A 14,757-nucleotide genomic window follows, 5' to 3' on the forward strand; every position below is an offset into this window, starting at 1 on the left:
TACTCGATTTTCAGGAACCTAGACTGTTGCACTAGAATCTGGCTCTTCCTCAACTTCAAATATTCAACATGCCTGAGGTTTCGTTATGAACTCTGCAGTGAAATCCAAACATATCCCTTGCTCAGCCTGGCCCATTGTGATTTATGTGCAAGTCTGAATTATGTTGTTCTACTTTATTACTCACCATCCATTTATCATAAACGTCATGGTATTTCTTCGTATATTAGGGTTCCTTACTGTTGCTGCTTACTTGGTCAAGCAACTACAAAACAAAGAAAATGTATATTACTGGTATGTATTGCACATGAAATTGTTTAAAACAATCGCAGGTTATTGTTAAGGAAGTAGCCATAGAACACAAACACAACAACCCTACTCCTGTTTTATAGACTTTAAATAGTACAGTAAAGTGTAAAGAGGGCAAAGCTTTGTCCAATCACCACTTCTTACCTTTCCACCATGGTAAGCAGCAGCATTTGCTAGACAATGGTTCTGATGTAAAAAAAGTAGCCAGGTGTGGATTCAAATATATTTTACACTAAAATCCAGTTTGTCTATACATTAAATATACCCTTGCAGGACCAAGCAGGAGAAAAGAATAAGAGAAAACACATGTTTGCTATCCACTGGACAAATATGACCAGAAAAATAATTAGCCATGGCAGACTATACATGACATGTCAAAGTGGTTCCCCTCAAATAGGAGAATCCAGAAAATAAGAAAAATGAATTACCTTGCTAGATATCCACATCTGGGAAATTTAGTTCTGGCCAGTGGGGTCAAAATATAATCTTAAACCCCATTTACTCAATGAAAACTTACATCCATATAATGCACCAGTGATCCACATGGCTCTTTAAACAAAACCTAGTAGAAAGTGAAACCTTACGTAATAGTAACTTTCAGTTAATAACCAGCCAATTTACAGCATGTTTGTTTGACGTTCAAATGCAGGCCTAATAACATACCAATATAAGAATAAGCAGAAGCATATTACCTGTAAACAATAATATATTGAATTAGGTGTCTCACCCTTACATGAAATACCAGTTACGTTCACATTTCTTCACACAGAAGCAATTTTTGGTTTTAATGGAAGATCAAACAAAAAAAGGGGGGAAGATGGCCACCCAGCTGTGCGCTTCTCTGCAAGAGGAGCATTTTTGCAAGCCACTAGTTATTATGTGTGTACTTGTATTATTATATATTATGAACATTTATAAAGCCAAAAGGTAAATTAGATTTTCATTAGGAAAAACTAACTTACCCTTTCAAAAGCTTTATCCCCATCCAAGCACACCATCATCCATGGAGTGCCGCTGATCCTAAAACGTCAATCAAGGCAGCCAAAGCTTGTATATTGGGAGCAGCATAACACCCCTCTGACAAATCCAGTTTTTCAATTGTGGATCGATTTGTGCGAAATGTTTTATAATTGTTTTTAAAATTTCTGCCTATAATTTTCAAGTCAGTATTTAATAGTGAGATAGGTCGGAAATTCACATAACCAGTTATACCTTTGCCATCTTTACGAATCTAAGAAATCAAAGCCGAGTGAGCAGGCACATTGATTGTAAGCCTCAAGCATCCTTCTCGAGCAGCAGCAAAAGAGCCAGTTATCAAATTTCCTTAGAGAATGCAACTGAATTGGAAGACGTGACCATTGTGACATCACAGGAAGTGACATTTTATATATGACTCTGAAGAACCCATCATCAGATAGAAAAGGAGTGGCTAATGATTCACCAATTCATAGTTATAAAACCTGCAGAGGATTGTAACACTGTTTTAAGCCAAGAAACGTTTATATACTAGATTTTCAGTGATTTTAGGCCACAGGATAACTTTAATAAGCACTATGTGATGGTCTCTTTGGTCTATTTTCAGGCCGAGCCGGTGAATGAATCGGCCTAGCGGCTGCCTAACTACAGTGATGCCTGTTTTCCAAACAGTAATCTTGCATGTCTGCTTGGTGGTTGTTCACAACAATATTTAGTACAAATTGGATTAAGTACTCGTCCACATTTTTGCAAGAAACAATATTAAGCCTTTGTTCACAGGTGTGAGAAAATGTTGAAGACCCATCCAAGCTGGGCCAGCGCTTCCATAAGGTGAGATCAAGCAGTGGTATTAGGGTTAAATTATGGGACAAGCCCCGAAAATCGCCTTTTCAATCCTTTTCACTGTACTGAGAGCACCAGTTTCGCAGTCTATATTAACAAACTGGTCTTCACTTGTTTAAGAGCTACACAAATATGGTGTCTAGGTTACAGTAATTTGGAGTCTTTCTGACAGCACTTGTTATTCATAGTGCATTGGCCTTCGTCTTATTTTAACATGCCAGTTAAGTATATAAACAAAGCTACAGCATTTTTAGATTGGTTGCTGTGTTATGCCAGTGCCACAATGTAGTCTTACTTGGCTCTGGAATTACAGAGGGGCCAAAGCACAGTGTGGCATAGCTAACAGCATTGGCAAATTACTGTGCAATAACATGACAACCAAAAGGTGAAATGAAGAGGTGGTTGGTGAATACAAGCATTAAAAGGGGAAGGTAGCATACCAGCAGTAAAGAAAAAAACACCAAAGGAACATTTTATGGCAGGGGTCTCAAAGCTTTTTAGTAATTAGAGCTGCTTATTGTTAGAAATTAGGTTTCTGGTTGGCAGAGGCATGCATCCTGTCCAAGCCGGAACAACAGTCCTAGTCAGCATAAGCCAGAAACACACCATAAATTAACCTGTGCTCACCCTCTGGTAGCTTGGCAGAGAGCACACAGGCTTAACTTAGGAGGCAATGTATAAAGTATTTGTGCAAAAGTAAAACAGTGCAAACACCACACAAAAAGATACCACTGTATTTAGAAACATACAGCTTAATTTAATAAACAACACAGGACCAAAACAACAAAAATCCAATGAGCAGAATTCGAGATATGAATGTTTAAAAATATCCGAAAATATAGGTGGTCATTACAACCCTGGCGGACGGTGTTAAAGCGGCGGTAAGACCGCCAACAGGCCTGTGGAAAAAAAATTGGAATTACGACCGTGGCGGAAACCGCCAACAAAGACAGCCACTTTAACACTCAGACCGCCACGGCAGTACAAACAAATAGCTCAGCGGTCACCGCCAACAGACAGGCGGAGGACAATGTCCTGCCCACAGTATTATGACAAGCTAATCCGCCACCTTTTCCGGGGCGGATTCACCGCAGATAAAAACACGGCGGAAACAGGAATTTCGAAGGGAAAACGCTCACCTCTACACAGTCCACGGGGAAGGAGGACACCATGGACCCGGAACTCCAAATTCTACCTGCGATAGTCTTCCTGCTCCTGTACCAGGAGCACCAACGCTGGCGCCGAAGACCACGGTGAGTACTGCACCTACGACACAGTGGAGGGGGGAGGCAAAAAACAGGGACACACACACGCAGCACGCAACACCCCCACCCCCACCCTCACCCACTACAACACACACACTAATACATATCTAAACATTATAGTTACACCCCCCCCCCCCGGAAGAATGCAAAGACAAAAGGAAATGAGTGTAACCATTGTAATATATCAAAATGCAGTAAGCAAAAATATACATAGTATACCCCTGTTTGTCAGCAAATGGAGTAAGTGTCTCACACTTAGAACTTTACACCTAGCCTTCAGTAAATGAAGGTTAGACATATAGGTGACTTATAAGTCACTTAAGTGCAGTGAAAATGGCTGTGAAATAGTGCGTGCACTATTTCACTCAGGCTGCAGTGGCAGTCCTGAAGAAGGGTTTGTCTGAGCTCCTTATGGGTGGCCATAGAACTGCTGCAGCCCAGGAAATATCTGGAGAGTTCATCTGCATTGGAGTGGTTACTCCCAGGTCTATGTTTGTCTGTAAAGTCCATCCCCTGTAGAGAAATAGACCACCTCAATAATTTAGGATTTTCACCTTTCATCTGTTTTAACCATAAGAGAGGTTTGTGGTCTGTCTGAACAATGAAGTGAGTCACAAATAAGTATGGTCTCAACTTCTTCAGAGCCTAGGCCACAGTAAAGGCCTCTCTCTCTATGTCAGACCAACGCGTTTCTCTAGGAGTCAACCTCCTACTGATAAAAGCAACAGGTTGATCCTGGCCCTCTCAGTTTAGTTGTGATAACACTACCCCAACCCCTAGTTCAGAAGCATCTGTCTGGACAATGACGTTTTTGGAGTAATTTGGACTTTTTAGGACAGGTGCAGTACGCATAGCCGGCTTAAGCTCCTCAAAAGCTTTCTGACAGCTGGCTGTCCACAATACCTTTTTAGGCATCTTTTTTGAAGTGAGGTCATTAAGATGGGCAACAATGGAGTCATAGTTCTTAATGAACTTCCTGTAATACCCAGTGAGACCTAGAAAGGCTTTGACCTGGGTCTGAGTAGTAGGGGGAGCCTAGTCCATAACTGTCTGGATCTTCCCCTGTAGTGGTTAAATCTGTTCTCCACCTACCAGGTGGCCCATGTAAACCACTTTCCCCTGCCCTAGCTGGCATTTCGAAGCCTTGATAGTGAGGCCTGCCTTTTGCCGGGCCTCCAAAACGTTCCACAGGTTTACCAGGTAGTCATCCCAGGTGGAGCTAAATACAGCAATGTCATCTAAGTATGCTGCCCTAAAAGCTTCCAAACCTTAGAGGACTGTATTCACCAGCCTTTGGAAAGTGGCAGGTGCATTTTTCAAACCAAAGGGCATAACCGTGAACTGATAATGCCCTCCTATGGTTGAAAATGCAGTTTTTGGTTTAGCATCCTCTGATATCTTGATCTGCCAATATCCTGCAGTCAAATGAAAGGTGTTCAGATATTTGGCAGAGGCCAGTGTATCTATGAGCTCATCTGCCCTGGGTATAGGGTGAACATCTGTTTTAGTTACAGTATTAAGTCCTCTATAGTCCACACAAAACCACATTTCTCTCTTTCCTTCTTTGCTATGAGGTTTGGGGACGAGCACCACTGGGCTGGCCCAGTGGTTATCAGAGGGCTCAATAACTCCAAGGTCCAACATTTCCTGCACCTCAGACTTAATACAGTCTCTGACATGGTCAGGCTGTCTATAAATCTTACTTTTGACAGGCAAGCTGTTTCCAGTATCAATAGTATGCTCACACCAAGTAGTTGTACCAGGTATGAGGGAAAACAGGTCAGAAAATTAGACTAGTTGGTTTTTGCAGCCCTCCCTCTGCTCTGCTGTGAGGTAGTCTGCAGACACAACTCCTTCCACTAAGCCATCAGCTTCAGTGTTGGAGAAGAGGTCAGGGAGAGGGTCACTCTCTTCCTCCTGCCCCTTATCTGTGGCCATGAGTAGGGTTAAATCTGCCCTATCATAGTAAAGTTTAAGGCGGTTGACATGAAGTGCCCTAAGGGGACTTCTGGTAGAGCCAAGGTTTACCAGCGAGGTGACCTCACCTTTTTCTCCACAATGAGATGGGGTCCATTCCATTTGTCCTGGAGTGCTCTCGGGGCCACAGGCTCCAATACCCACACCTTCTGTCCTGGGTGGTACTCAGTCAGGACAGCCTTCTGGTCATGCCATTGCTTTTGAAGTTCTTGGCTGGCCTGAAGGTTCTTAATGGCCTTTTTCATGTACTCAGTCATTCTGGATCTTAGGCCAAGTATATAGTCCACAATGTCTTGTTTAGAGGGTTTCAAGGGTTATTCCCACCCCTCTTTCACAAGAGCAAGGAGACCCCTAAAAGGGTGCTAAAGAGGAGTTCAAAGGGGCTGTAACCCACTCCTTGTGGATACCTCCCTGTAGGCAAAAAGGAGGCATGACAAGAGGACATCCCATCTCCTTCTGAGTTGTTCAGAGATTCCCATGATCATGCCTTTGAGAGTTTTGTTAAACCTCTCAACCAGTCCATTTGTTTGTGGATTATATGGTGTGGTGAATTTGTATGTTACACCACACTCATTCCACATAGCTTTCAAGTATGCAGACATGAAGTTACTACCCCTGTCTGATACTACCTCTTTAGGAAAGCCCACCCTGGAAAATATTCCCAGGAGGGCCTTTGCCACTGCAGGTGCTGTAGTGGTCCTTAAGGGGATGGCTTCTGGGTATCTTGTGGCATGGTCCACTACCACAAGGATGAACCTATTACCAGAAGCTGTTGGGGGGTCAAGGGGGCCAACAATGTAATTCCTTACCCTCTCAAAGGGCACCCCAGCCACTGGCAGTGGGATTACGGGGGCCTTTGGGGTGCCACCAGTCTTGCCACTGGCTTCACAGGTCACACAGGAGCGACACAACTCCTTTGTGTCCTCTGACATATGAGGCCAGTGAAAGTGAGGAACAAGTCTGTCCCATGTTTTACTTTGCCCCACTTGTCCAGCAAAGGGAATATCATGTGCCAGAGTTAGGAGGAATTCCCTATACTTTAAAGGGATGACCAGTCTCCTGGTGGCATCAGGTGTAGGGTCCCTTGCCTCAGTGTAAAGGAGATTGTTCTCCCAGTAAACTCTGTGGGATTCATTGATATCCCCATTTTGCGGTTTGACAGCTTGCTGTCTTAGACCCTCTAGTGTGGGACAGGTCTGCTGTGCCACACTCAGTTCCTCCCCTTGGCAGGCCCCCCTGCACCCAATCGCTCAGCTATGTCAGCTTAAAGCTCCTCTGGCGTAGGCTCTGCACAGGGAGTTGACTCCTTCTCATCAAAAGGAGAATCATCTGGAGAAGGAGGGACAGTGGTCAAGGGTTTGTCCTTTCTACACCTAGTTTTTGGGAGTACTTGGTCCATTGTTCCAGGATCCAAGTTTCCCAGTCCTCTTTGCTTCTTGGCCTGAGCCGTGGTATGAGAAAAGATATGCCCTGGAATGCCCATCATGGCTGCATGGGCCTCCAACTCCACTTCATTCCAAGCTGAAGTTTCCAAATCATTGCCTAAGAGACACTCTAAAGGTAAGTCAGTGTATACCACAACCTTCTTTGGACAAGTAACCCCACCCCCAATTGAGATTTACAACAGCCATGGGGTGGCTAACAGTGTTGTTATGGGCGTCAGTAACTTGATACTGATGACCAAGCAGGTGTTGCTCAGGGGCAACCAGTTTCTCCATCACCATAGTGACACTGACACCTGTGTCCCTGTAGGCCTCAACCTGAACACCATTTATTAGGGGTAGTTGCTTGTACCTAGCCATATTCAGGGAGCAAGCAACTAAGGTGGCAATGCCAATGCCACCATCAGACACTAAAACAGCCTCAGTGGTCTCCCTAACTAGACCAACCCCCACTGCATTACCAAAAGTGAGCCCAGCTACACCCTTTGTTTGGCTATAAGTAGAGTTTTTCCCACCACCACTGCTATTACTAGGAGCACTAGTGGAAGCAGTGAAGGTTGTGGTGGTGGGAGGCTTGGTGTTTTTCTTGGGACAAGTGGGGTCACTTGCCCAATGGCCTTTGTTCTTACACAAACAACGCCAAGGCTTTTTCTGATGATTTGAAGAGAATTTGGACCCACCACCCCCAGAGGATTTTTGTGGGCATGATGGAGACGTTTATGATTTTTTTATCTCTGTTCCCACCCCTGTCATGAGACTTACTATCCTTCTTCTTGCTGTCTTGTATGGTAGGTTCCCCTAGATGGCTGCTGAGCCCAGATCCAAAAATGCAGGTGCCCCCGCAAAAACAGGTAATTTTGTATTTGATAATTTTGATGTGTCCACATAGTGTTTTGGGGGCATTTCCTGTCGCAGGCACTAGCCCTACCCACACAAGTGAGGTACCATTTTTATCGGGAAACTTAGGGGAATGCTGTGTGGAAGGAAATTTGTGCCTCCTCTCAGATTCCAGAACTTTCTATTACCGAAATGTGGGAAAAATGTGTTTTTTTGCCAAATTTTGAGGTTTGCAAAGGATTCTGGGTTACAGAACCTGGTGAGTGTGCCACAAGATACCCCATCCTGGGTTCCCCAAGGTGTCTAGATTTAAAAAGTGCACAGGTTTGGTAGGTTTTCCTAGGTGCCGGCCTTAGGTGTCTAGTTTTCAAAAATGCACAGGTTTGGTAGGTTTTCCTAGATGCTGGCTGAGCTTGCGACCAAAATCCACAGCTAGGCACTTTCCAAAAAACACGTCAGTTGTCAATGTAAAAATTTGATGTGTCCATGTTGCGTTTTGGAGCATTTCCTGTCAAGGGCACTAGGGCTACCAACACAAGTGAGGTACCATTTTTATGCGAAGACTTAGGGGAATGCTGGGTTGAAGTAAATTTGTGGCTCCACTCAGATTCCAGAGTGTTCTATCACCGATAGACTTAGGGGAATGCTGGGTTGAAGTAAATTTGTGGCTCCACTCAGATTCCAGAGCGTTCTATCACCGAAATGAGAGGAAAAAGTATGTTTTTTGCCAAATTTTGAGCCTTGCAAAGGATTCTGGGTAACAGAACCTGGTGAGAGACCCACAAGTCACCCCATCCTGTATTCCTCTAGGTGTCTAGTTTTAGAAAATGCACAGGTTTGGTAGGGTTCCCTAGGTGCCGGCTGAGCTACAGGGCAAAATCCACAGCTAGGAACTTTCCAAAGAAAAATGTAAAAATGTGATGTGTCCATGTTGTGTTTCCTCAGGGGCAGCTCCCCCATTAGGGCGGAGGAGCCGTTGCCCCCTTGCCAGCAGCGGCAGCTGCAAAACCTTTAAAAGAAAAAGGATAATAAACTATAATAAAAACCAAGTGAATTGTTAAACTCTTACAAAATTAATGACATTCAAATAAAACCCTGCAAAAAATACACTTGAAAGATAATACAGAAACCATTCTCAACACACCTGAACCAAGAAAAAAGATTGGTGATGTTCTCTTCCTGTCAAACTGCACCTTATCAACATAAGGGACTGCAGAACACCAACTGCACTGAAAATATTGAGTGGCCCATTAGAATGTGAAAAGATAGGGGCCCCCTCATTGACCATGAAAAAAAAAGAGAGAATTGGCATAAATGAACAATACAAGAGAGTTGCCCTGAGCAGTGGTGGCTGGTGGGATTTTAAAATGGAGGGGTGAGTGACTCTTGTATGCTTTTAACATGCGGGAGTGTTTCACTTTATTGCATCCCTTTTTATCACTACACTGAGAGACATTTATTAACAGTTTTAATACATGCCTCTCAATATAGTAATACAAACTGGTGTACTAAAGTGAAACACTCCCACTTGTTAAAAGCATACAAGAGCTTTTAACTATGTTAGTTCAGGGGCACACATCCAGAACTGGCATACTTAAAAGTGCTGTTGTGTTTGCTTTTAACATGCGGGTGTGTTTAACTTTAGTACATCTGTTCATATCAAGCGTTTTAATAAATGCCTATCAGCATAGTGATCTAAATAGATGTACTAAAGAAAACGCTACCGCATCTTGAAACCACACAGGAGGCTTTTAACACATTAAGAATTGGTGTGGCCAACCAAGATAGCTGGCGGGACACGCCTTTAGTGCGCTCTGCTGTCCCCATTTCTTCTACAGGGATTCTGGGTGACAGACAGCAGTGGACCCCCCTGCAACGTAACTTGGAGGACCCCAAAGATGTCGGCAAGACCCTCCCTATCTGTACACCCCAGTTGGAGCTCACGGTATCCTGAGGCGTGGGGGTGGGCCTGGCCGTGCACTTGCGGCCGGAGTGCGATCACTGGTTTCGTTGCGGCCTTGAGGCGGTCGCGGCTTTTTGATGGCCCCTCTGATCGAGGGGCTGGAGTGCGGGGGTGGGGCTGGTTTGTGCTGTCCCCTCCTCCCAGAGCCGGCAGAGAGGACATGCACTGGAGCTGCTCGCCCTGCAACGACCCCCGAGGTGAAAGGGGAAAGGGGGGGCTCATTTGGCCCCCAACTCTGGATTCTTTGCCCACACATCATTCCCCTGCACGTACAGAGGACTGATTCTGTGGGACGCTGGTCTGTGGGGCCAGGGGTGAAGGTGACTTGGAGTCCGTGCTGGGTCGTGTGTGAGTGGCCTGGGCTGGTACACTTTTCTCCAGGGCCTGCTGGTGAGTGGCGACTCGGGAGGCCGATCTGGGGCCCGACGGATGGTTTTCCTGCAGCAGTGGGGTGCTTGTTTTTCTGCTATTGGAAGGTGAGCAGAGGACTCGGACCTGGGATCCTATGTGCGGGGTGCACTCTTGTAAGGAAATGCCTCCTTGGCACGGTTACCCCCTGACTTTTTGCCTTTTGCTGATGCCAGTTATGATAGAAAGTGTGCTGGGACCCTGCAACCAGGCCCCAGCACCAGTGTTCTTTCCCTAAACTGTATCTTCGTTCCCACAATTGGCACAGCCCTGGCACCCAGATAAATCCCTTGAAAATGGTACCCCTGGTACCAAGGGCCCTGATGCCAGGGTAGGTCTCTAAGGGCTGCAGCATGTATTTTGCCACCCTGGGGACCCCTCACTCAGCACATGCACACTGCCTCACAGCCTGTGTGTGCTGGTGGGGAGACAATGACTAAGTTGACATGGCACTCTCCTCAGAGTGCCATGCCCACCGCACACTGCCTGTGGCATAGGTAAGTCATCCCTCTAGCAGGCCTTACAGCCCTAAGGCAGGGTGCACTATACCACAGATGAGGGCATATGTGCATGAGCACTATGTCCCTACAGTGTTTAAGCAAAACCTCAGACATTGTAAGTGCACAGTAGCCATAAAGAGTATATGGTATGGGAGTTTGTCAGATACGAAGTCCACAGTTCCATAATGGCTACACTGAAATCTGGGAAGTTTGGTATCAAACTTCTCAGCACAATAAATGCACACTGATGCCAGTGTGGGATTTATTGTAAAATGCACCCAGAGGGCATCTAAGAGATGCCCCCTGAATACCAGTCCGACTCCTAGTGCTAAGCTTACCAGTTTCTGCCAGCCTGCCACAACCAGACGAGTTGCTGGCCACATGGGGAGAGTGCCTTTGTCACTCTGTGACCAGGAACAAAGCCTGTACTGGTTGGAGGTGCTTCTCACCTCCCCCTGCAGGAACTGTAACACCTGGTGGTGAGCCTCAAAGGCTCATGCCTTTTGTTACGGCATCCCAGCTAGTGGAGATGCCCGTCCAGTCCTTAATTTGTAATTAAAAAGGTGCTGGTGTCCAAAGACCTCCTCTAAAAAAACGGCTGCTGCAATTAAATGTGTGAACACGGAATATTGAGGTGGCGTAATCCTTAAACCATCTCGGGCATCCTCAATCCATATAAAGCCACTCCCTGCCCCTTCAGCTCACTCTTGCAGCTTTCTAATTTCTCCTTTTGTGACGCTTTTTTGTTTTTCCCTTTCTCCATCTTTCCCATATGTGTTTTTTGCTCGCAGCAAATGCTTGAGGCAGAAGAATGAGCCCCAGCCCTCAAAAATAAGTGCCGGTGCTCAGCACCGGAAACAACAAGCACAAATTAAGCACTGTGCCCGTCCCTTTCGGCCACTGCCCCCACTTTTGGTGGCAAGGCTGGAGGAGATAATGAGAAAAACAAGGAGGAGTCACCTACCAGTCAGGACAGCCCCTAAGGTGTCCTGAGCTGAGGTGACCCCTGCCTTTAGAAATCCTCCATCTTGAGATTGGAGGATTTCCCCAATAGGATTCGGGATGTGCCCCCCTCCCCTCAGGGAGGAGGCACAAAGAGGGTGTAGCCACCCTCCAGGACAGTAGCCATTGGCTACTGCCCTCCTGACCTAAACACACCCCTAAATTCAGTATTTAGGGCCACCCCAGAACCCAGGAAATCAGATTCCTGCAACCTACAACAAGAAGAAGGACTGCTGAACTGAAAGCCCTGCAGAGACGACGGAGATGACAGCTGACTTGGCCCCAGCCCTACCAGCCTGTCTCCAGTCTCAAAGAACCTGCACAGCAACGCATCCGACAGGGACCAGCGACCTCTGCGGACTCAGAGGACTGCCCTGAACCCAAAGGACCAAGAAACTCCAGAGAACAGCTGCACTGTTCACAAACAGCAACAACTTTGCAACTTTCTTGCAACTTTTAAAGAACTCACTCTTCCTGTCGGAAGCGTGGGACTTCACCCTCTGCACCCGACGCCCCCGGCTCGAGCTCCTGAGAACCAACACTACAGGGAGGACTCCCAGGTGACTGCGACCTAGTGAGTAACACGAGATGACCCCCCAGACTCTCTGCAGCGACGCATGCAGAGAGAATCCAGAGGCTGCCCCTGACCGCGACTGCCTGAACCAAGGAACCCGACGCCTGGACCAAGCACTGTTGCTGGTGCAGTGACTTTGGGGTCGCCTTGAACCCCCAATGGTGGGCTGCCTATGCCCAGGAACTTGAACTTGTTAGTGCCTTACTTACCTGAAAAACTAACCAATACTTACCTCCCCCAGGAACTGTTGATTCTTGCACTGTGCCCACTTTTAAAATAGCTTCTTGCCATTTTATCTAAAACTGTGTGTACTACTGCTCTATTTCACAGTTCCTTACTTACCTGTGTGGAGTACCTTGCATTGTATGTATTTACTTCAAATCTTGAATCTTGTGGTTCTAAAATAAATTAAGAAAATATATATTTTTCTATATAAAAACTATTGGCCTAGAGTTAAGTATTTGAGTGTGTGTTCCTCATTTATTGCCTGTGTGTGTACAACAGATGCTTAACACTACCCTCTGATAAACCTACTGCTCGACCACACTACCACAAAATAGAGCAATAGAATTATCTACTTTTGCCACTATCTTACCTCTAAGGGGAATCCTTGGACTCTGTGCACACTATCTCTTACTTTTAGATAGTATATACAGAGCCAACTTCGTACAACCCTTGACCCAGACTAGGCTGAAGTGGGCTGTGCGGTTGTCTGGGGGCCCTTGTGGTGCACAATTGGGCTGAACAGTGGATCTATATACCGCTGGTGGTACCACATCCTCTTGTCCTACGTGTCGGTATGATGGGTGACATCGGCATGCTTCGCCGTCATAGAGTAGCATGATGGAGCAATATAGTACCGCTACTCCGCTTCCACAGGGGCAGACTCACTTGGGAGGGCCGGGAGAGGCATTGGAGGAGCCAGCCACAGTGGGGGAGCCCACATGTGCGGAGCTGTCGGCTGTCATGCAGGGATCCAGAGTGGCTCTGTAGGGGAAGATAGAGACTGTTGCTGTGGAGGTTAACCTCCTGTGAGCTGACCTTCGCAAGGTATCTGAAAAGGTCAAGGTGGCGGAGGGGTCTATTGTGGACTTGCAAACAGAAGTGGGCACATTGCAAAAGCAGATGGCTCAGATCACATACACTGTAGGGACATTAGAGGCACGGCTGGAGGATTTAGAGCGCAGATCTCAGTGGAACAACATGCGCCTCCTTGGTTTCCCGGAATGGGCGGAAGGCTCCTCAGTGGAAAGCTTTGTTGAACAATGCATAAGAGATGTACTGCAGCTGGAGGGGTTGTCCAGGGTGTTTGTAGTGGAGCGTGCTCACAGGGTGTTAGCTGCTCCTCCTCGGCCTGGGGTCCCACTGAGGGCCATCATAGCGTGTCTCATGAACTTTAAAGACAGAAACTGTATCCTATGGACCGCCGTGAGACCGACAGGGCTGTCTTCGAGAATTGCAAGATCTCCATCTTCCCAGACTATACGAACAAGGTCCAGTCATCCCGAAAAGGATTTCTGGAGGCGAAGGCCAAGGTTCGTGCGATGAACATCAGATACATGTTCCATACCGAGCACGGCTGGAGGTGATCTCTGGAGGTAAAACACAGTTCTTTGAGCATCCTGAGGAAGTCTGGAGATGGCTGGAGAGATGGGACAGGGTTGGTCCAGGTCCTTCTGGGAGGTCTGGAGTTGGTTTGGCTTGTACTTCTGGAGTGGATAGTGCAGACTGGAGGAGGTGTGGAGAGGGCCTGTCCCTGGACTCTGCGCAGAGATGTGTTGACTCTCACTCTCGTAGTAGAATTGAAATACAGCAAGATGGTACTAAGGCGGTGGTCGATCCTGAGCAGGCGGTTGCGCTGGCTGGCCCATCGAACATGGAGGATGAGGTGGTATCTGTTGATTCTTGAATATGTTGACCTTTTCGGGGATACTGCCTATGCGGCTCGGTTGGGGTCCGCGTGGATGGCCTGCAGTCCACGCCCTGCTTGACTAGGAGATATGTAACTCATTCAGAAGCTGTTTAAAGGGGCTTTATATGTCTGTCTACTACATGGTTGAGGGGGGAAATGTTTATCCTAGATGCTGTCTGGATGGGGTGGAAGGCACAGTGTATGCTGGTGGGGACGGGGTGTGTTCACTTCCACAGTTGTGGTAGGCTTCTTGGGTGTTGGGGTTTGGGCTGTTGTCCTAGCAGCGTACGTATATATGGATTTACAGCATATTTTGAAAAGTATGTTTTACTGTTCATCCGGGGTGGGTATGGGGTGTTGGGGTGCAAAGTTTTCACAAGTTCTCAGCAGTTTGATGTTCATTATGGCAGTTCATTGATGAGTGTGAGATGGGTGGATGGGACTGGTCTTGCCTTCTTCTTTTGAGTGTGGAAGAGGGGCCCTAGTGGGAGGGGTGGATATGCAATCATAACATAAGTCGACAGATTAATATACTGATTTGGAATGTTAGGGGTCTGAAGAGCCACACTACCCGCTACAGGGTGCATTCCTACCTAAAAGGACATAGGGTTCATATTGCGTGTATGCAAGAAACTCATTTGACAGAAGACAAATCACAGAAGCTGGCCAAAAAGTGATGGGGTCAGGTGTTCTCTGCATCCTTTTCCTCCTATGCAAAGGGAGTGTTGATCTGGATTGCCCCTGGGGTTCCAT

The 14,757-nt window shown here is 46.5% G+C and overlaps 1 protein-coding gene across 2 annotated transcripts in view; it reads right to left on the bottom strand.

The window, feature by feature from the left end:
* The window catches only part of LOC138250328 (arylsulfatase H-like), a 598,307-nt gene that overhangs the window by 501,174 nt on the left and 82,376 nt on the right, over positions 1-14,757 (bottom strand). For both annotated transcript variants that reach the window (XM_069205094.1, XM_069205093.1), the window contains exon 2: positions 185-262. In XM_069205094.1, the coding sequence (XP_069061195.1) occupies positions 185-207 (23 nt within the window). In that variant the 5' untranslated portion in view covers positions 208-262. The remainder of the gene's footprint in view (positions 1-184; positions 263-14,757) is intronic.

This window comes from Pleurodeles waltl, chromosome 8 (assembly GCF_031143425.1).
Source record: "Pleurodeles waltl isolate 20211129_DDA chromosome 8, aPleWal1.hap1.20221129, whole genome shotgun sequence".
Taxonomy (NCBI): Eukaryota; Metazoa; Chordata; class Amphibia; order Caudata; family Salamandridae; genus Pleurodeles; species Pleurodeles waltl.